Source organism: Micromys minutus (genome assembly GCF_963924665.1).
Source record: "Micromys minutus genome assembly, chromosome: 9".
Taxonomy (NCBI): domain Eukaryota; kingdom Metazoa; phylum Chordata; class Mammalia; order Rodentia; family Muridae; genus Micromys; species Micromys minutus.
In genome coordinates this window covers 44,892,786-44,915,995 of record NC_137978.1, presented here as the reverse complement: position 1 = coordinate 44,915,995, position 23,210 = coordinate 44,892,786, and the positions used below count along the sequence as shown (strand labels likewise).

Here is a 23,210-nt window from a genome sequence, read left to right as displayed (position 1 = left end):
CAATGAAAGGATCGTGACCAGAGAGAGGAAAACCCTGGAACCCCTTGGAGAGTCCAGGAAGGCTTTACAGGGGAGATGGTATTGAGCTTGGTGGAGCACCATGCTTGTACATGGCAGGATGCAGTGTAGCCATTACAAGAGGGTAGGAGGAGAAGGCAGGGCCTCATCTGCTCTGAGGCAGGCTGCAGAAATGTGGGCAGGATGAGGCTAGTTCTGGGTAGAGGAGAAAGGAGGGAGTGCAGGGGTGTGGTCTGAGGCTCAGTCGAGGTGGCAAGAAGGGAAAGTTGAGGCTGGACCTCAGGCTAAGAGCTCATGTGATGGTCTAAGGGCCAGAGAAACACTTTTCCCTCCAGATTTTAATTATGTGTGCACACGTGAGTGCAGTAGCGATAGAGGCCAGAAGAGGGCGTTGTTCTCCAGTAGCTGGAATTACAAGCTGTTGGGAGCCAACAGATGTAGATGCTGGGAACCTACATGTTCTTAACATGAACCATCTATTACTGGGGCAGAGAAACTCTAAGGAGACAGCTAAAGAAGTTAGGGCTTTTAAGGAGGCTGGACTGGAGATGGGAGATGGGGTGAGCAGGCATAGAGTGTTCTTAGAAAGCTGAGGACACAATTATTTTCCAGGCCTGGGTTCCAACTCTCCCAGAACTCTCAATTCCTGGCAGTTGTCGACATTGCTTGGCTCCCAGCAGGCCCTGGGGCAACGCAGGGAAGGCTCCTCTGAAGGCAGAGGGAGTGGGAGAATCTTCTAAGCCAGGAAAACTCAGCACAAAGACCTCCCCAGAGATGCTTGGCTACAGACAAACATTCAGATAAATAAAACGGTGATTAATCAGATTCTCTGACTAAGTACAATGCGCACCACCCCATAATTAAGCCAAAAACTCCTGACAGAAAGCACCTTAATGGAGCTGGCACTTAGGCACGGAATTAACTATGGCAGAGTTTAGGATTGCAGGAGCAATAAATGGGGTGGAGATAAGGTGGGGGAACCCTAGAACAAAAAACAACCAGTTTTAAATTTTTCCATTTTTATAGATGAGAAATGGTGGTTTAGGAAGGTTTTTAACACTTGCCAGAGGCTAGTAACTGACAGAGGCTAGAGCTAGCAAAACACATCTCAGCAATCAAACATGGCCAGGAGGGTGTGTTAATAACCTTAGACGGCAGTGTTTTCCAGCTTGAACCACAGACTCTGCACGGTCTCCATTAACATAGCAACAACCTTTGTTTTTTAAGAAATGGACAGGGAGCTGGGCAGTGGTGCCTTTAATCCCAGAACTTGGGAGACAGAGGCAGGTGGATCTCTATGAGTTCTAGACTAGCCTGGTCTACATAGGAGGAACAGTGGTGGCTGCCTCTGCATAAACGGGGGTTGGGGTCACGCAGCCGCAGAGGCAACTTCTGCAGGACAACCTAATTGAAGACTGCCTGAGAGACCAAGGATTGCTGACAGAGACAATGCCAGCCAATCTGGACCGGTTGCTTGGAAGAGATGCTTGCTTGGGACCAATGAGACACGGGTAGAGGGCATAAAGGGCGCCCCTGTGGTTTATGAAATGAGCGTGTGGCAGCGTTCGTACAAGCTTGTTCCAGCGTTCTCACCTGCTCCCAGAACCTGTGCGGTTGATTCCTCGCCACCTGGCCTCTAACCGCCGAGGGCAAATAGGGCGGGGCGGTGGTCGGTGTGGGACAAAGGCAGCACAAAGTGCCGTCCAGGCCAGCCAGAGCTATACGGTGACTTTGTCTCAAAAAATGAATAAATAAATAAAATAAAATAAATGAAGTGGAAAAGCTGGTCTTAAAAAAACATATAGGAATGTAAGGAAGCCTGAATAACATGAGCGTTTAAAAAAAGACCAAGCTTGGGGCTGGCAAGATGGCTCGGCAGTAAAGTCATCTGCCCACCAGATTATGCCATCCTAACAGCCTGAGTTCACGCTTTGACATGCACATAAAGATGGAAGGAGAGAACTGATTGCACAGAGTAGGTCCATAAACCTACAGCCAGTCCCCAGTTCAAGCCAAATAAAGTGTATGTGTTTACATCCACCTCCCAACAGGATTGTTTCGGGGAGCTGCTTCATTAAGGACCACCAAGGTCTTCTACTGAAGAGGAAGGCTTTCTCTCCTCCAGCTCCTCCAGTTCTCAATCAGACCAGATTCCCTCTGCCTCCTCCAGGGAAAACATAGATCTCAGACCTCCTCACCCCCCCGCCCCAGACAACACCAGGAACTGCTGTGGACACCCTGTTTCAGACAGACTTAGCCCTGAGTCCTCCCAGAAGTGTGCTGAGGAAGCCTGGGCACCAGGCACACCCAGTGGAGACAAGGACACTGTATGACATCTCAGGTTGGACCAACCTACACACAAGAGCTAAGTGTGAAGCTCTTAGAGGCATAGACCTAGCAAGGTATGGTAACACACACCTTTAATCCCAGCACTCCGGAGGCAGAGGTAGGTAGAGCTCTGTGAGTTTGGGGCCAGCCTGGTCTAAGGAGCAAATTCCAGGAGAGCCAGGGTCACATAGACTCCATTTGAAAAGACACAAAAGCATGACCTTGGATTCGATGACAAGCTTTGTTATGAGGTCAAAATCACAATCAGCCAAAATGAAGCAGGCAAGTTAGACATCATGAAAATAAACTTGCTGGACCTGAGACAGAATCTAATCTGAGACAGAGTCAGGCCAAAGCCAGCCAGGGCTATATGATTCTTAGACTCAAAAAACATTTCTAAAAATGTAATGAGGCGGGTGGTGTGGGGAAGTGGTGGCAGCATATACCCCTCAATCCCAGCACTCAGGAGGCAGAGGTAGGTAGATCTCTGTGAGTTCGAGACCAGCCTGCTCTACAAATTGAGTAGTCAGGGCTACACAAAGATACACCCTGTCTCATTACAGACTCACACAGACACACACACCTAGCAAGCAAAATTACTCTGCTCAGTGCTCTGAAGAAAGGGTCCAGGAAGAGAGCTAAGGTGGGCGTGGTCAGGAAGGCTTGCTTGCTCGAGTGGGGAGGCAGTAGGTTAATGCAGAGGTTCCGAGGAGGGTATCTGGGTAGAACAGAGGGCACGGAGGGCAGGATGGGAAGGACTACTGTGTCTGGGGGACCGACCCGGCAGAGCATGACAAGAGCCTGGATCTGGGGAGTGAGGCTACATGCCACTCCGAAAACATCAGTCACCTGGTGTGGGGTCACCCCTCCAGGCTGATGCCACACCTCCTATGACCGGAGCAGGGAAACAAAGCGCCTTATCCCTGGCTGACTTAGTGGCCCTCTTGCCTTGAGGCTCCCGGGAAGGAAATGCTGATGAAAACCAGCCTCACTGCTATGGCAACCATGTCTGCCTAAGAGTCAGGTAGGGAATTCTGCCCAGCAACAGCACTGGGTGTCAGGAGCCCCTCCGCCCTAGGATCCCAGAGTAATGGATCCCTAGCTGGGATCCCAGCAGACACCAACATCTGGACAGCCCTGAAAAGTGCAGACTGTAGATTAGGATGCTCCGGCACACGTTAGTATTACCCCTGCGGGATGGATAACGACGTGGAGGCTTGAAGAGAGGAGGGAGCCTAATCCCTTGGCACCCTGTCTTTTACACAGCCCTTACCCTCCCTCCACAGGCTGAAGGCTTATTTGCATAGGTGTTAGAGTCATTAGCATTAAGGACTCTATCTTAAATAAAGGGAGGGAGTGTCTCCCACACCCACAAAAACTTTCCCCTGTTACCTATCTGCCATAGGGGGTGGGGTGCTTCATTCCAGTCTGCTCCCCCCCCATGAGAAGTTATTTGGGGTCTGTGTGCAGAGTGTGAGATGGGGCTGCGGGAGAAGGGAGGGCTGCACAGAGCATCCCAAGGGGATATCCCACTGAGAAGATTTGACAGATTTCCGCTTTGAACTTGAACACAGCATAAAGACAGCGGCTAAGATTCTGCACGCACCGCCGGTATCAGGCTTTGCGCCAGCATACCCCATCTATCTCACTAGGCCCCCCGAGGGGTCATCACCCCACCCTTCAACGGAGGGCAGACTCTAGCCTGAGATCAGGGATAAGAGAGGCAATCTTCAGCAAGCAAGGTGGTGTGCCCAGAGCCCAAATTCTTAACCGGACACCTACAGTCTGCCTTGGGCAGGCCTAGAGGCCGAAAAGGAGTGACAGAGGGGCAAAAGGGACAAAGCCGGGCCACCTCTTGCGATGAGCCAGAGTGCAGGCAGAATCTATTTGGGGGTAGGGGAAGTAACTGGTTATACAGGAGGCCAAAGGGGAGCAGGGAAGGGAGGCCTACTTCATGGAACCTACTGTGTGCTAACACTGAGTAGGGCTCATTTCATGAGACATTGTACTACAGTTCCGGTATGCCAAGAAGAGATAGTAACAGCCAACACCCTCTGCCACGCGTCTCCTGGTTCTAGAAAGCTTCCTTCCATTTGTCTCTCAACAGACATGCGGGGCGGACTTGGATCTCTGCACTCGGGACAACTGAAACACAGAGTCATCAGCTAAGGTGACAGGGCTCTGAGGATTTCCACCAGGGTCTCTGGCTGGAGGTCCCAGCTCTTACCTCACTCACTGCCCTGTGAGCTGCCCCAGTTTCTCTCCATAAAGGAAACCCTTCCTGGGTTCATGGGTGCCAGTAGGTTGGAGCCCTTCCTCCCAAGAATGTCTATGATCCTAGGACTTCTTCCTGAGATTGCCTGGCAGTAGACCACCTGCCCTTCCCCATGAACCCAGAAGAACCAAGGCCACAGAGTAAGGTTGAACATCAGACTCTTGGCCAGTCGTCCAGAAGAGAGGAGCCTGCAGCTTCCACTGTTCAGGGTCTGCAACTGTGCTCTTAACTGGATCCCGATAGAAATGGCATGAACTTTCCAGGACAGTCCTTAAGAGACTGCTGATCCGAGGGCCCTCCTCCCCTGGAGTAATGAAGGAGATGGGCATTGGATCTTGTCCCCTCCTCTGGGCCTGTGCTACAGGATGCTGTCAGGGACCCTTCTTGTATCCCAGGACCCTGTGCCTGGGAAAATATCCAGCAGTCCTGACTACAGGTTTCAGACATACCTCTGTGAGCCTGTGGTGGTGGCGTATTAAGGCCAAGATTACTCTAGGCACTGTTTGCAGAACCTTAGTTAAATGCCAGCTGGACATGGTGACTCACATTTATAACCCGACACTTACGAGGCTGAGGCAAGAGGTCAGCCTGGGCTTCAGAGTTCCATCCTGAGAAATGGCTCAGTGGGTAACAACATCTTTTGCCAAGGTTGATGATCCAAGTTCAATTCCTAGGTCCGTCATGGAGGAAGAGAGAATCAATGTGTGCAAGTTGTCCTCTGACCTTCTTTCCACCTATGCACCATGGCATGCATGCACATATTCCTTGAGGTCAGGGTGAGAGTGCACACACACATACACACGCACATACACACACACATACACACAGAAAGAGAGAACTTAACACAAGCTATAGTCATCTGAGAGGAGGGAACCTCAACAGAGAAAATACCTCCATAACACTTGGCTGTATTAGCTGCACCTCGCCTAGGTAACACAGTGGCGCTGGCCCTGGTGGCAGAGGTGCTGGTGAGATAGCCCCATCTCTCTGCTGTGCTGCCCCACCCCAACCTGTGGTAGGCAGGCAGCAGATGGGAGGGCTGGCCCCTGGGGTGAGGGAGAGCTGGGTTTGCCCCTCACCACTTACAGCAGTCAAGGGAGTGGGCCTTCTACCTTGTTTGGGCAACACAGTAGAGTTGACCCCAGGGGGTGTGGGTGAGCCAGCCCCTGTCCCTTGTCAGCTGCAGCACTGGGTGAGCTAGCCGGGGCAGCACTGGAGAGCTCACCCTGATGGTCGGAGTACAGGAGAGCTGGTGGGCTGACCTCAGCTGACCCCCAGGCCCAGATCCAGGGCTCTGAGTTGGCCCATTCCAACTTCTACCCATCTGTGAACTGTGGGAACATGTGAAAGAGGTGTCCTGCAGACCAAGGAGTCATTGCAATAGACATTTGAAAGTAAAGAAGTGTAGATAAAAAGGTATTCAGTGGGACACACCATGACACACTTCAGCTTCATGATGAGATTTTTTTTTTCCCTGTTGTTTTTTGGGGGACATTGTGAGGGCAGATGGTGGAAATGAAGGGATGGAGAGATGAGTGGGGTTGGCGTGCTAGATGTGATATTCACAAAGAATCAATTAAAAGTTAAAAAGAGGGCTAGAGAGATGGCTCAGCGGTTACGAGCACTGGTTGCTCTTCTAGAGGTTCTGAGTTCAAATCCCAGCAACCACATGGTGGCTCACAACCATCTGTAATAGGATCTGGTGTCTGAAGACAGCTACAGTGTACTTATATTTGATAAATAATTTTTTAAGTTAAAAAGAAAAAGATCTGGCTGTAGGCAAACCTTGGAGTATTTTCTTGATTAGTGATTGCTGGGGAAGACCATGGTGGGCGGTGTGACCCAGGGCTGGAGCTGGGTTCTATAAGAAAGCCAGTAAGCAGCACTCCTCTGTGGCTTCTGCCTCAGTTCCTACCTTGTTCGAGTTCCTGTCCTGACTTCCTTTGGTGATGAACAGTGGTGTAGAAGTGTGAGCCAAATAAACCCTTTCCTCCCCAAGGTGTTTTTGGTCCTGGTGTTTTATCACAGTAACCCTAACTGAAAACAATTCGGAACGAGCGAGCAAGCAAACAAATAAATATAAAAGTCAAAACCACTGACTGAGTCAAAGAGGCAAAAACTTAGGTGCCGGCTGTGGTTAATCAGCCCCTCCACTTGATGGACAAGGGACTGGCTCAGAGAGGCTGAACAATGACTGCCACTCATGGTAGGGATGGGGGTTGGGGGAGGGGGCAGGAGCTGGAGGGAGGGGCACATGGGGTCCCTCATCAAGCACTGGACCCTAGTGAGCCTTCATAACCCATGCTCCTTCACTCCTGCTATGCCCACTTCCTGTTGGGTGAACCCAGGCTCCCACAAGCATAGCCTCAGACAGCTCTTCACTTTAGCAGAGGATGCCTTGTCCCTGGTGGCCTGTCTTAGGGATGACAGCTTGTGGCAGCTTGGGGACAGCAGTCCACTCAGAAGACTTATAGGGCCACTGACCAGCAGACAGGCAGTGACAGGCTGAGCAGCTGGCAGTGCCTGAGGTTCATCAAACCCCTGGGAGAGCCTGTGCCTGTACCGTACTCCCTGATGCCCTTCCCTAACGTCTCAGGGAAGACTAGCAACAGAGCCCTACACATCTATTTGTACCTGAACACTTAAGTTACCAACAGCTGGGTATAATGGACTGTGTCTGTAATCCAGAGACTCTGAAGGAGATCAGCCTCATACTAAGTTCCTGCCCAGCCTGGGTTACATAGCAAGACCCTTTTCTAACAAAACAACCAAAATAAAGGTGATGAATGAAAACAACGGACCTCTAAATAAAGTATATTCTATTTTGTTTCTTGACTTACTGGTGTGAAAGCCAGGCCTGGTTTCCATTTCTCTGGCTATGGAGTCCTGTCCCAGGGGAAGGGGCATTGCTGGACATTAGAGAAAGGCAGCCTCATGCAGCCTTGCCATTTCTGGAAAGAGCCTCATATACAGGACCCTGTCAGCCACAGCTGGACTTGCCCCACCCCTAGCAGCTGGCTTGCCTTTACTGGGCTCTGCTGTTGAGTAGGCTCTAGTCTAACAGCAAGGGGCGTGGCCAGAGGAGGTCCCCTAGTAATGCCCAGGTCCCCTATAAGGATTATGGGTCTGCCAGGAACATCTCATGTTACATGGGGGCAGTGTAGGGTTTGAAGAGCTTGGGACTCAGCATCAGAAATACCAGGTTCAAGTCCTAGCTCCACCCCAGAACAGGTTCAACCCAGAGAACTCCTGTTTGGTCTAGTGAATACAATGGCCTGAGAAGGTCGGTGCCCTTCTACCATTCAGACTTCTCAGTCCTACAAAGACCTCCCTGGGGCATTGAAGAAGCCCTTCCAAAGGCTCTTCATTTCCATTTCCTCCCCTTCAAAACCATACAAATGTACCTGTGTATGACATGGCACACATGTGGAAATCAGGGGACAGCTTTGTAAAATCAGTTTCTCATCACACCTTTACTTGGGTCTCAGGAACCTAACTACGGGGTTGGGTGGGGGCAAGAATTCCTCAGCAAGTATCTTTACCCCCTGAGCCATCTTACCTGCCCTTTGTTTCATTTTTCCGAGACAGTCTCACAAAGCCCAAGCTGGCTCTGAACTCACTGTGTTGCAGCTGAGGGTTACCCTGAGCTTCTGAACCTCTTGCCTTCACCTCTTGATGCTCTGCTGAGGTATACGCAGGACTAGACGCATGCTAAGCAAGCGCCTTCCTGCCTGAGCTGCATTCCCCATCCCGTATCCCTCTCTCTTCTGGTCCAGCACTCATGGTGTCTCCCCATTACCACTGGTATCTCTGAACCCCAGCACCTGGCACAGAGTGTGACAGCCAGTGTGTCACCAGCCAAATGATCCATCACTCACATACCCTGGTCATCAATGGCATTCATCAGGCTATGCTCGGTGCCTGGGCTCCGGGAAAGAGTCTTATTTAAACCTGGGGAAGAGGCAGGAGCAGGGAGTCAAGGGGAAGAAGAATGGCTGGCCCAGTAGATAAGTAGGAGACAGCGAGCGACTGCAGAGGCAAAGACCTGGTGGTCAGGTGAACATGGCTGAACGTGGAGACAGGAACATGGCGCAAGTGCGGACTGGAGTCGAGGCTCCAGGATAGAATGATTGACAGCCCGAGTTGGACCCCCGAGACCCACATGCTAGAAGAAGAAGCAACTACCTAAACTTGACCCTGGCCTCCACAGGCAAAGCCATGGCGAGCACACACGTGGGCTGTCACACACACAAACACACCCCAGCATGTTCAAAATAAGGACATGGAAAAAAAGAAAGCTCAGAAGGACAGCCCGGGTGGACCACAGTATCTGAACCACTAGTGCCAGCATTGCCACCTGGGAAACTGTTAGAAATGAAAATGGAAGGGTCCCACTCCAGACCTACTAAACCAGGAACTCTAGGGAAAGAAACAAAATGGAAATATTTTGTTTCTTTGAGACAAGATCTCACTATGTAGTCCTGGCTGGCCTGGAAGTCTTATGTATCCCTGGCTAGCTATCCGGAGATTGTTCCGCCCTGTCTCCAGATGCTGGGATTACAGACATATATACACCACCCCACCTCTCAGAAACCTGCAAGCCCTCTGGGCAATCCCAACACCCACTCAGGATTGAGAAGGTAGCTTTAGGCTACCCGAGGGCAGGAAGCCAATGAGGAGCCATGGCAGGTTTTAGGCAGAGGGAACAAGATCAACATGGTATCCCATTAAGATCTCCTGGGAGCTGAAGATGCATTGGCTGGATCCAGGGTTGACAGGGAGGGGCAGGTAAGCTGTAGAGGACCCACCTCCAGTTGGCTGGAGCCAAATGTGCAACGTAGTTCTCTACTTGAAAGGGAGGGGCCAAGGCAAGTCATGGCCCCTGATGGGCATAAGGCCTGTTGCCAGGGTGACTACTTGTTACTCAGAGAAAAGGGGCAGGGTCTCATAGAGAGGTCAGTGACGGGAAGCTGGTTGTCATGGCAATTTCCCCCAAGGTAGGTAAGGAAATCCACTAACTACCAGCCCTAGTCCTTCCAGCTCATCACCCCCACTCTGTCCATCTAGGTCCCAGATGGCTCCTTTCTCTCTCCATCAGGAAGCAACAACCTCGTGGTCTCAAACCATGGGCTAGAGGGGCTATCTCCATGGCTACAACCTTGGTAGTCATGGTGACCTCCCCTCAAGAGGCCAGGGCCTCTCATCCTTTAGGCCTTGGTCTTCTTTTGCCAAGAATGCTGGGGGCAGGGTAGCAACTAGCTGGGGATGGCAACTCAAGCTAGAGGTGGGGCACAGGGCATTAAAAATGGAACAGAGATGTGCTGGTCCCAAAGAAGGGCACATTAAACAGTGTTCAAGGCCTTTGGCAAGGAAGCTCAGGATGACGAGAGTCCAACCTCGGTCAGATTTTGTCAAGTCCTGAGCCTCAGTTTCCCCATCTGTATATCAGAGTCAATGTCTACACAATGGTGCTATCACCCAAGGTTACCAGAAGTGAGAAAATGGAGCCAGAGGGAGGGGTCTTGCCAGTCAGCTCTGCCTTTGTCTTCCTGTTCCTCACAGAATAGGTGAACCCTGGTGGCTTCTCCTCGCCAATGGGTCACCATATAGGTGACAAGCAGGTGAAATGTCCTATAAGCCAAAATGTTTCAGCTCAGAAGTGTCTCATAAGCTGAACATGGTGTGCAGTGTCTTTAGTTCCAGCACTAGGGAGGTAGAGACACGCAGATCTCTGGGAGTTCGAAGCCACCTAGTATGTATATCAAGTTCTAGGCCAGCCATCACTAAGTAGTGAGACACCATCTCAAAACAAAAACAACAACAAAAAGCTCAGTAAGTATTGGCCAATTTATACTTAGAATTGTTTGCTTTATAGACGAGCTCTTATGTAGCCCAGGATGGCCTCACACTTTCTATGTAGCTGAGGCTGGCCTTTGCCTTGTGGTCTTCCTGCTTCCACCTCCCAAGTGCTACCTCTGTTGGGTTTTGAGACAAGGTCTTTCTATACGGCTTAGACTGGCCTCAGCCTCTCCATCCTCATGCCCTGATCCCCAGGGATCTGGGGTTATAGGCATACACCATCACACCCGGCTTATTATTAATATTAATCATTTGGCAGTGAAAGAAACCTTGGCTGGTAAATGGCTCCCTCCAGGTGATTTATGAGGTTCTGCCGTCCTGGCAGTCCTCATTGGCTATGGTGTGCTAAGTGGGCTTGCTGGAAAGCAGGAACCATGGGGCTTTTTCCTTTGCTTGCAATGTATGGCGGGGGATCCTTAATAGGGTGAGCCCAAGAGCTCAGCACACAGACTGTTGGGAGACTCCTCATAGGAGATGCATGGCAAAGCAGAGAGCCCTTCTCCAGAGCCCAGAGCAGCACTCGAGTGCTTTAGCTCTTCTTAGAGCAGTCCTTGTCCCTGCTGAGGGTGTTCCTGTCTCTGTGGGTGAGCAGAAGCCGGAGTGTGCACAGGCTACAGAAGCTGGGGCTACAGGGAACTCCCGGGGCCACCCCACCCCTGCTGGCAATAGGAGTGGCTCTAATTACGTTCTAATTGCTTTCTTCCAGGCAGTTTCTTGGGAGCCTGGGAGTTCAGAGTTCATGAATAAATGAAGAAGGAGGAAGCAAAAAAAGGATGTTTATTGATCCACAAATCTCTCCGTGCCAGAGTCTGCCCCACAAACGCTTCAGTCTGCGGTCCCGTGCAGCTAGGCGTGTGCACAAACACGCACACAGACTGCTGACAGACTCCGTTTTCCCTGTAACAGACTGGTGGCTGAACCAGCAACCCCAGCTCTGGAGGCTGAAGCTGCACGATTCTGGGTTCAAGGTCATCGTAAGACACAGAGAGTTTGAGGCTGGGCTGCGTGACATTTCATCTCAAACAACACATCCTTCCTTCTCACCTAAAACAAACTGGAAGGGCTTATGAGGAAGGCTCAGACAAGTGTCCTAAAGTTACCTTGGGTTCCAGTTTGGTGCTACTTAGAAGGCAGTCTTGGGCAGACCTCAAATCATCTCTAGGCTTTGGTTTGTCCCGCTTAGCACCAGGGTGGAGTTTATGGCCATTCAAAAATAAATAAGAAAAGGAAGGAAGAAAAAAAGGAAGGCAGGCAGGCAGGAAGGAAGGAAGGAAGGAAATCAATCCAGTTTTTCCCGTTCCAATTAGGAAAATTGTAAATTTAGAACAGTCCTGAGCTTTGCTGGACAACTGACCCTCCAACCAAATGCTGTGTTCTCTAGGGATGCTGGCGGGATGCTCCAGAGAAATGGTACCTTGGTGGGGTGAGATAAACCATCACTGGATGTCTTGTTCTGCCCCTCAAGGGCTGAGAGGCTACTTAAGCCTTCTAAGTCTCAAGCTGCCCCATCTATTAAGTGGGAATGACAGGGTGTGTGGAGAAGGTTCGAGAAGGGCAGACAACCCTCACTCTAGCACCCAGTGTCCAGCACCAGTTAGGATTGCCAACACCTCCAGCACAGCGAAAGCAACAAACTGCCGTCTGGGTTATCGACCAGATCGTTAAGGGGTAGGGCTGGAGCGTGGCTCTCAGGTAGAACCAGGGTCTACTTCAGTGATCAGCAGAAAAGAAACAACAACACCAGAACGGAACAAAGAAACAAACACCACATCCAAGTTGCAGTTTCAAAGCACTCTGATTGATGCCACAAATTAAGTGATCAACTTTGTCTAACCCACCTGGGTTCCTAGGAGCTAGCACATTGTAGGTGCTCACAGATATTGTGTGTAGGGAGGAGGCTGGAGAGCTAGCTTGACTGGGGGATGGAGAGATGGTTCAGTGGTTAAGAGCACTGACTGTTCTTCCAGAGGTCCTTAGTTCAAATCCCAGCAACCACATGGTGGCTCACAACCATCTGTAATGAGATCTGATGCCCTCTTCTGGTGTGTCTGAAGACAACTACAGTGTATGTATAAACAATAAATAAACAAATCTTAAAAAAAAGAAATTAAAACAAAACAAAACAAAAAAACACTTGACTGGATTTGACACACAACAACCTGTAAGTCCAGTTCCAGGGGACTAGATGCTTCCTCAGGCTTCTGAATGCATATGATACACATACACTCAGGCAAGCTAACACACACACACACACACACACACACACACACACACACACACACAGTGAAATGGCAATAGCAGGAAAAAAAGACTTGCAAGAAAAGTCTGGTGACCTGAGTGTGAACCCATATAAAGGTGGAAGGAGAGAACCAGTTCCATAAAGTTGTCCTCTAACCTTCACATGTACGCTGTGGCACACATGTACACACATCACACACACATTCAATAACAACAGGAGAAGAGCGAAAAACCAAAAAGGAAGGCCAGGTGCTGGTGGTACACACCTGCAATCCCAGCACTTGGGAAGTGGGAGTTCAAGGTCACCCTCAGCTACCAACCTCCAGGCTAGTCAGGCTACAAGAGACTCCCTGTCCTTACTTCTGCTAAGAGCCACAGGGTAAGGGGCTCAGAGGTTAAGAGCACTGGCTGCTCTTCCAGAGGACCTGAGTTCAATTCCCAGCAACCACATAGAGTCCTGAAGAGGGAAAAGGAAAAAGTTCACAGCACCAAATAATCTCAAAGCCAAGGATAACCTTTCAATGATCAGAGATGCTGGAGAAGATTCCCACAGGGCTGGATCATCCTGCTCATGACTGGAGGACTCAAGGGGATCTGAAGTTCCCTAGTGGCTCAGGGCCACTCAGGATCTCCTGATGGATCCAAGGCTGGCTTGTACAGGGAGGAGTGTTGGAAGGGCTGACCTACCCTCCTGACCCACCTAGCTAGCCCTTCCACTTCCAAGGTGGCTGCAGAGGCTGTGGAAACCATCCAGGGGTCCAGGACCACAGTAACCATTTGTCAGCTTTGCATGGTGGCGGCAGGCTCATCTCCATGGTAACAGTGCAGTGTAAAGGCATCTCGGCATCATTAGGGAGCGCGCTGCGCAGTATAAACAGAGGCTGCAGTAGATTACATGCCTGTTATGAGCAGTCTTGGGCTCGGAGCACTGGTAATTACGCCTAATTGTGCATTTAATTGTGTAATTGAAAACCCACATCTCTGGTTCAGGCTGGGGCTGCAGAACCTGCCCCCCCTTCCCAAGCAAAGAAGAGTTAGGAGCTAACCTGACTCTGAGAAACATGGGCTCTCTCTTCTCAGGTTGGGGGTAAAATGTCCACATTTCTGAATCCAGAGTACCCCCAGGCCCTGAATTAGGGAGGGGTCTGGAAGAAACAGGTTCAGGGCAGAGGGACCTAAGAACAGACTTTTCACTATTTGCTACAGAATTTTATGCTGCTCAGTACCATCCTCTAACTACATCTCCAGAAAGTTACCCATCCTGCACACAAATTCTCAACCGCCACCATAGACAGGTTATTCACCAACTAGTTACTGGCCCCAGCCCAGACTGCCGATGGTTTCTTTTAGGAAGAGACAGGATGAGGTTGAGGTAGGGTCCAGGTAGCCCAGGCTGTCCTTGAACCCACGGCCAGCCATCCCAACTGGGCTTCTGTCGAGTCTCAAAACACTTATGAAGTCTAATACCCTCTTCCAGTTTCCAATCTCACAGACTGGGACTCCAAGTCATAGCTGCAGATGCACTTCTCGAGCCAGCCCTGCTTCAGGTCACACTCTTACAGCCCTATGTGGCAGCTGCTGTCATTACGCCCATTTTACAGATCAAGGAACAAGCAGCAAGTCCACATGACCAAACAGAACCCTTGCTCCAATCTGCCCCTCCACCGCCAAGGAAGGGCACAGGCTTTTCCTGCCCCTTGGCATCTCAGATTAGTGAACATTTTGCCTCTGATCGTCCGTACTCAAAGGGTCTCCTTATGACACAGAGGCAGAGCATTATCTCCTCGGTTTAGAAGAATGCAGGGAGAAGCTCAGAGATAATCTTGCCCTTGGTTACAAAAAGACAAGCCTGGAACTCAGAGCCCAGACTGATCTCAAGCCTGCGTTCCCTGAATCCACACCTGGACTCCTTACATGCACCAGCTTTGAGATGCAGGACCAGGAGACTAGAAACTTAGGCCCATGGCCAACAGCTCATTCCAAACCAGTATGTTCAGTCTCCTGTTCCCGCTGGAAGAAGTGAGTGTCCTCAGGAAGCAGGTATGTACTGAGGCTCAATGTTCTCTCTCACTGTCTGAATAATGCCCCGTTGCTCTCTAGGTCAGGGCAGGGGAAGTCAGGCACAGGCACTCACAGATTCGTCATGGAACCTCTACTTACTCCTCCTTTTTAACAGGATCTCATGCAGCCCAGGCTGGCCACAGATCCAGTTTAGGATAACCTTGGCTTCTGATTCTTCTACCATAACTTCCTGATGTGTGCAAGGGATACCACATTCAGTTTATATGGTGCTGGGACTGAACCCAAGGCTTCCTTCGTGACGGGACAGCAGGCTTGGCAGCAAGTGCTTTTACCAGCTGATCCATTTCACTGGCCCCTTGTGAGAAATCTTATTATTGTAGGAGATGAAGAAATGGCTTAGTGGTTAAGAGCACTGATTGCTTTTCCAGAGGATGTGGGTTCAACTCCCAGGGCCCACGTGGTGGCTCACAACGACCTCTTACTCCAGTTCCGGCTTCTATGGATACCAAGCACACACATGGTTCACATACATACTCACAGGTAGGCAAAACACCAATACACACAAAATAAAATAAAATGATAAAAAAAAATTATTGGTGTGTATATGTGATGGGAAAGGCATGTGTGCCATGGAGGACAAATGACAGTCAGGACAACTTTGTGGAATTGATTTCTCTCTCTACACCTTTATGTGGGCACTGGGGATCTTTTGCCAGCCGAGGAACCGTGTTGGCCTCTTATTCTGTAGCTGTTTCGTTTCCACTGAAATGGGGTCTCACTATAGAGCCCTGGACTCACTTGGTAGACCAGGCTGGCTGCAGACTCACAGAGATCCTCCTGTCTCTGTCTCCTAGGATGATGACAGTAGAGCTGTCTACCACCAAGCCAAGTTCTTCTTTGTGCTTTCTGAGACAGGGTTATGCAGCTCAGGGTGTCCTGGAACCCACACTGTAGACCAGGGTTGCCTCAAGTTCAGAGATCCTCTTGCTTCTGCCTCCCAAGTGCTGAGATTAAAGGCAGGTGTGACAACACCTCTTGTGTGTGTGGTGTTGGTTTTAAGACAGGATCTTACTCTATAGCAAGGCTGACCCGGAATTCACGATAGGGAGCAGTCCTGGCTTAAAAATCTCAACAATCCTCCTGTTCCAGACTCTTGAGTGCCAGTTTAGTCATGACCTGTCACGTATCTACTACTTATGTAGTCGTGAATAAACCGGATAATGCCAAGGGACAGGAATCTAACACAATGCCAGACTCGGCTCATAGCAGGCACCACATAGAAAGACAGGCCTATTCTCCCACCGAGTCCCATATATTTCATGTAAGGAAATCAACTCTTGGGCATGCGTGCCTATAACACCAACATTTGGGGCAGGGAAAGAAGAGGATCAGGAGCTTGAGGTCAGCCTGCGAGGAGGCATGAGACCCCATCTTAAAACCAACAAAAACCATCCCAGCATTCAGAAGGCAGAGGCAAGAGGATCTCTGAGTCTGGGGCCAGCTTGCTCTGAGTCCCAAGACAGCTAAAGCTACACAGAGAAATCCTGTCTCGAAAAACCAAAAACCACAGAAAGAGGCAGAGGGGGAGGAGGAGGAACAGGAGGAAGAAGAGGAGGAGGGAGATGGAGAGATGATTCAGTGGTTAAGAACACTTGCTATTCTCCCAGAGGATCTGAATTAGATTCCCAGCACCTACATGAGGTGGCTCCCAACATCCTTGTAGCTCCAGCTGTAGGCAGATCTTCTGACCTCTGCAAGGTGTGCTTCCCCAGCCAGACGCATACAGGATACTGTCAACACATGTGCCACCACATCCCCAGACTGTCATGCTGGAGAGAGCTGCTCTAACTACTTTATAGGTGAGCCCGTGGCAGCGACACTGGCCTGATTCCCATCCCAACCCCCGCCATTCACTGCCAATGAAGCCACTCTCCTACCTACACCTCGAAGGGCCTCCATTTGTCCATCTGCTCAAGGGAGTACATCTCCCAGCTTCCATTCTGTCCACAAGGGACTAAAGACCAGGAGTGACCCAGACAATTTCACACTCCCAACTCTGAAGCCAGCTCAAGGACCTCAAGCCTCGGGCAGAGTCGGATCCTTCGAAGGAGCCAAGAGCTTACAGCTGCGGCTGTTGCAGAGCCCAGGCCCCTAGAGCTGCCTGGCTCCAACCTCACCATCACTACGGCTAATGACGACATCCATCAGCTCTGGACGGGGTTTCACGCCATTACTCTCGGCCCAGCTGGAAGTTACTTCCCCCTCACCCACCCAGCACCTTCTGGGAAGCAAATAGCTTTCTGGAAGCGGGTAGGGGGAAGATGATTCCAGTATTCTTCTGAGTACCTACTATGTGTCTGGCACCTGACAATAAAAGCCTTTCTACCACTCAGTGAGGTGGGAAGGAGACGTAGAAGCTGGGGCCCGTGGAGAAAGCATCAGTCCAAGGTGACACAGGGTTGGGACAAGAAGCTCCACACTGTTCCTAGCACATTGTGGAGGCATTGTTTGAGATGAGGAATCTGAACACTGGAACTGTAGACATGGTAGACATAGTGAGATTTCCTCAAGAGGCAGAAGGGGGCTGGCATTCAAGTTCTGTCATGAGCTTGGTGACCCTGGGCCAACCTCCTCCGTCACCCCTGGGCACCTCAATTTCCTTATCTGGAAAAGGGGAATAATAAAACCATCCGTCCCACAGCGAGGAATTACGATAATGCAAAGGGTAGAGGCAGGAAAATGGCTAGCGTTTATTGATCGTTTAACATGTACCAGGCACTCTGCCAAGCACTTTACATATGTAAGCTCATTTGCTTAAATGAGGTAATGCGAACGAAGTGGTTAGCACAGGCCTCCTGAAACGGGAACCATAATGATGATGAAGAAACTGATGACGAGTCCCAGGGGCAAACGTCCCCAGTTCATCCCCCTTACCGGAAGAACAGAGTGGCCGGGAGCCTCTGGAAGGAGGTGAGTTGGGAGGAATATGCAAATGAGCGAGACTCCGGGAGTGAACTGTATTGCTAAGGTTAGCTCACTACAGTAATTAGAACCCAGGAAACCAAAGGTTCTGGGAGGTTCTGACAACAGAAGGGAACTACAAAACCTTCACACCTGCCCAGATGTCCTCTCAGATCCCACTGAGGCAGAGCTCAGAGCCCAGGAGACAGGCTTTAGGTTCTTCACACAGGTGGGGAAAATAACAAGTAAACAACCCCCCCCCCCGAGCCACAGCGGGGGGGGGGGCACAGATGTCAAGGTCAGAGCGGGGCTAGAACCCAGTCTTCCTGCCCCTCAGCTCGAGGTCCTAGTACCTGCCACTTCCTGCAGAAGGCACATGAAACCTGCACTGCCTGGGGTATGGTTCCAGCTGTCCTCAGACACACCAGAAGAGGGCATCAGATCCCATTACAGATGGCTGTGAGCCACCATGTGGTTGCTGGGATTTGAACTCAAAACCTCTGGAAGAGCAGCCAGTGCTCTTAACTGCTGAGCCATCTCTCCAGCCCCCAATAATTCTTTTAAAAAAGAAAGAAAAATATGGGGTCAGCTGTGTGTGTGAGGTAGGGACAGGGGATCTCTAGGGCTTGCAGGTTACCAATACAGTGAGATCTAGAGTCAAGGAGAGACACCAGAGGTAGAAAATGTGGGAGGGACTGAGGGGTGCACTGAGATTCACCAACACACACACACACACACACACACACACACACACACACGAACTGTTCTTGACAGACAACAAAGTTGTGCTTTGGAGAAGGGAAGTAGCAGGTTGGTGTGGTGGCACAGGCCTGTAATCCCAGCACTCTGGAGGCAGAGGTGGGGGAATCTCTTGAGTTGGAGGCCAGCCTGGTCCAGGATGGCCAGGGCTACACAGATTAGCCCTGTGTCAAATTCAAAACAAAAGAACGCAAACAAGAAAAATCCAAGGGCAGGCAAACAGGATGGCTCTAAGGCTAAATAAAGGTGCTTGTTGTTAAGCTTGACAACTTGAGTTTGCTCTGTGGAAGGAAAGAACCGACTGCTGTAAGTTGTCCTTTGACTTCTACATACATGCCGTGGCATCTGCACACACATACACTAAATTAATTAAAATAAACAACAACAAGGGAGAGAAAGAGAGACTTATCAAAGATCACACAGCGAGGAAATAACTAGGGGACAGAGGGATCTGGAACCCAGGTGGCTTTGCTCAAACTCCAGAGCCTCAATTAACCCCTGTACTTGTCCACATCCGTGGCACAGTCCTGATCTGCTTCCTCCAAGGCTCTATCCCCTGTGTTCTACCCTCTGCCCGAAACAAGTCTACACCAACATGGAAGGGTTTGCAACTGGCTTGCTTCCTCCTTCAGAAAAGGAAAAACGATCCTTTCTCTTAACGTTTTCAGCTGAAAAATATCTAACTGCCTCTTTAATATCTTGGTCCTTTGGATAAGAAAGCTGAACCTCTTTCTCCCCTCAGGCTGGTACATTCACCATCCTGAGAGCACATTCTGGAAGCTGCCAGGCTGCCAGGGGCTCTAGGGGGTTAGTGAGTGGCAGCTGGAAAGACCCTCTCTGCAATCAGCTCAGACAGAGCAACAGAGCCAAGAGACCAATTTTCAAGTTTCCCCCAACCCCCAGCACTTCCTAAATTGTCTCCCGTAGCCCGCACAAGCTGCCCGGAGCCATCCAGATCCTGTCTGAGCTAGCTTGGTGCTGGTGGAAGAGCTGCCATCGCTGGGCTGGGAAAGCCTGGAGACTGGGAGACCCCCTGTATCACTTCTACTTCCCAAGATGGGTGTGCACCTCCCTATGGGCCCCAGTGTACCAAAGCCACAGCCACTTAGGCTGTAGCTAAGGCAACAGAGAAGGCTGGTCCCATGCCGGAATCTCAGTTCCTGGATCCCTTTGAGCAAGTCACATCACTGGGTCACAATGAAGGTTAAATGAGTTAACTCGCAGAAAAGCACTCCCAAGAGTAGTGGCTGGCACCCAATGAATTCCTAACAGCCCTCCAGAGTGAGCAAGGGGACAAACTGCTCACAGGCACAGAGAGAAGAAAACTCGCCATTCTCCATTCTGAGTACTTACACTTCATACCTTACGTTCAAAGAAAATGTAGTTTAAGCTGGGTGTAGAGCTGGCACACCTTTAATCCTAGCACAGGGGAGGCAGAGGCAGGTAGAGCTCTGTGAGTTGGAAGCCTGTGTCTACAGAGTGAATTTCAGGATAGTCAGGGCTACACAGTGAAAAACCCTGTCTTGAACCAAAATAAAACAACAACAACAAAAAAATGTTGTTTAAAACTTAAGCTGGACATCCTGCAGTTCCAAGCCAGGACTCAGGGGGCTGAGGCAGGAAGATGGCTGGAGGTTCAAGACCAGCTTCAGTTCTAACTGAAGAGTTAGAACACGTCCCAAACAAACAAGAACGATACACACAGCAAACAAAAAACAGGGAGACATCCTTGGGGCTGGAGAGATGGCTCTTGAGTTAAGAAGGCTGTGCTTTTGCAGAGGGCCTGAGTTTGAGTCTCAGCACACACCACCTGTAACCCCAGCTCCAGTGGGCCGGATGGCTTCTTCAGGATGCCTTGTGCACCTGCATTTACACATGTGGACACAGGTGCACACAATTCAAAAAAAAAAAAAAAACTTTAAAAAAAAATTAAAGAGGAGGAATTCTCTAAAAAGTTTGAAGATTTCTTGGCATCTTGTGGTCCTGGAAATATATAAAGGAGACTATTTCTACTATGAGCCCAGATCTGCCAAATAACTGGTTCTTCATTTAGTTGACAAATAGATTTTTAAAGAAGATTTATTTATTATATATAAGTACACTGTGGCTGTCCTCAGACACACCAGAAGAGGACATCAGATCCCATTACAGATGGTTGCGAGCCACTACGTGGCTGCTGGGATTTGAACTCAGGACCTCTGGAAGAGCAGCCAGTGCTCTTAACCGCTGAGCCATCCATCTCTCCAGTCTTAGTCTACAAATATTAATGAGGTGTCAAGCACTGTCCAGCTGCTGGAGATTTGGCAGGAACAAAACGAGCTATCTCTGCCCTTTTGGAGTTTTTCATCCTACCTGGTGGCAATTAAGCCCCTCGATGGTCCTTGAGAATGGTGCCTGACAGACCAGAAGGCCTTGTGAGGGGGAAATCCCCAGGACACCAATGTGGGGGTTGAGGAGGTTCTCATGTAGACCAAGAGGACAATGCTGTGGATAGCAGGCATGGGGCTGGTGACTCAAGGAAAGATGAGAGGACCAAGGCCACCTGCACACTCCACTCAAAGCTTCCCCACCGCCCTCTGCACCTGAGGGGAGGAGCAGTCGGCAGGTGCAGGCCAGAAGGCAGATCCAGACCATGGGACCCACAGGCGAGAGGCCCAAGTGCCCCAGGCTCCTCCTCAGACCTGATTCTGTCTGCAGTTCTTACTCAAGAGGCAAAGCCGTGTTGGACCATAGTTCCAAGAGAGGCAGCAGACCCCTATCTTTCCTCTATCACCCTCCTCCCAATACATAGGTCAGGATCTCAGTTACTCTTAGTCTCTGGATACACTCTTCTGCCGCCCTCCAGTCAAAGACCTCATTTCCCCCAAACTGGGGCCAGCACAGAGCCCCCAGATGCTCTGATTTTTCCCAGGACACTCCCCAGGACACTCAAGTGTCCTCATCCAATGGGACCAGGGAACTCTTTACCTGACCCCACCCCGCAGCTGATAGAACAGATGGCTCATGGGACGCTGGAGGACTCTGTGACCAGACTAAAGCCACAGAGTGGGTCCCGGTGCCTGCCAGGTCAGGCTGGTCCACGATAGATGAATTCCTGGTTACCCTCTTCAAGGAGGTAGCTCTCCGTCCCAGGCCACCCAGTCAGGAGGGTGCCGGGAGGCAGGAAAGCAGCACAAAGAAGAGCTGACGGTTCTCAAGAGTCTGAGGTCCCAACACCCAAACAGGAAGCAGAAATGGCCATAGATATAAAAACATTCCAGAGACATACACAGGAGCAGAAAGAGACTTTGTGAGATACGCTCACAGGGGCGGAGCCCAGAGGGATGAGGTACCCACGGAACCAGCGATCTGGTGGGGAACATGCGGGCAGGGACCTCGCCGAGTGCACAGACCAGCCTCGGACACACCCCCAGCCCCAAGGGAGCCCCAGTCCCGGGGCGCAGCCCCCAGCGGGAGCTCACGCACACACAGCGAACGGACGCGTGCAGCCCGGGAGCGTTGGACCGTGCGCGCGAGCGCGGGGCTGAGGCGAGGAGCGCACACAAAGGGACAAGCCGGCCCGCGCGGGGCAGGCTCCGCCCGGCCACCCCGCACCCCGGGTGGCGCCCCAGCACCGCCGCTGCCCCACCCCGCTCCGCGCGGCTCACCAGCTGCAGGCAGCAGAAGGCGACCAGCGTGCAGCGCCCGCTGCACTTGCCCATGGCTCCTCCTCGCGCCGCGCGGGGCCGCGTCGTCCCGATGGCGCCCCGGGGCGGCGGGGCCGGCGACTAGGGCCGGGTCCCCAGAGCCGCGGCCGGCCGCCCGCACCCCGAGTGCATGGTGCGCCCGGTCCGCGCGGGCTCCGCCGCGCCTCCTTTGTCTGCGGCCGGCCGTCGGCACACCTCCCGCCCGCGGCGCCGGCCAGCGCGCAGCGGCCCCCGCAGGCACCAAGCGCGGCGCGGTGCAGCACTGCCCAGCTGGGGCAGCCGCCCGGGCGCTCGGCAGCCGCCGCTTCCAGGCCCACCACGTGGCTCGGCCGCCACCCCGGAGGGAGGCGAGGGAGGGGCGGAAGAGCGAGGGGGGCGGGGGAGGGGAGGGGCGTGGAGCGAAGTGGAAGAGTGCGGGTCCTGCGCGCTGGCAGCTCTGGGTCGCGTCCAGACTGCCTAGCTGTGTCACCTTAGGCAGATCACGTTACCTCTCTGGACCAACCCCCCACCCCGGGGGGAGGGGGGGAGGCTCAGGAACAAAGTAGGATCAAAGTCCCTGGTAGGCAGTCCTGTAAACCGAGCGGTAGCCCTTAACTTGGCCAGCTGAGGGAGTTGAAGCCACCCTACCTGGAGTTCCAACTCTGCTCTTTATTTTCATTTAGGTTCTCAGCCTAGCTCGTCAGCTCTCTTGGTTTCCCGGCCCAATTTTCCTCTTTCTCTCTTTCCTTCTCCTGATGTATCTTGGGTTTCTGGAAGACAGAGTGTGCTTGAAGCACTTTTCTGTTCCCATGAATCTTCATAGCTCAGGGACTGGACAAGTCCGGCCCCCAGGTTGGCTTCTTGGAGATTCTCCTGCTTCAGCCTCCCAAATCCCAGATAAAACCGTTTTAAAACACGCAGGACAGGTGTGCATAAAAGCCCTGGATTTGATCCCTAGTACTGTCAACAGTGACAAAACAAAAGGCCGGTCAGGTTATCGCACATGCTCAGAACCCCCCCCTCGCCGCACTAAGCACGCATACGCATTCGGGCGCACGCACGCACACACCACCAAAGCATCTGGG

At 51.4% G+C, this 23,210-nt stretch overlaps 1 protein-coding gene across 2 annotated transcripts in view; it reads right to left on the bottom strand.

Annotated features, from left to right (window-relative positions):
* Positions 1 to 22,303, bottom strand: part of NKAIN1 (sodium/potassium transporting ATPase interacting 1) — a 37,467-nt gene extending 15,164 nt beyond the window's left edge. For both annotated transcript variants that reach the window (XM_080920685.1, XM_080920686.1), the window contains exon 1: positions 22,108 to 22,303. In XM_080920685.1, coding sequence (XP_080776811.1) covers positions 22,108 to 22,161 — 54 coding nt within the window. In that variant the 5' untranslated portion in view covers positions 22,162 to 22,303. The remainder of the gene's footprint in view (positions 1 to 22,107) is intronic.
* Positions 22,304 to 23,210: the final 907 nt, after the last annotated feature.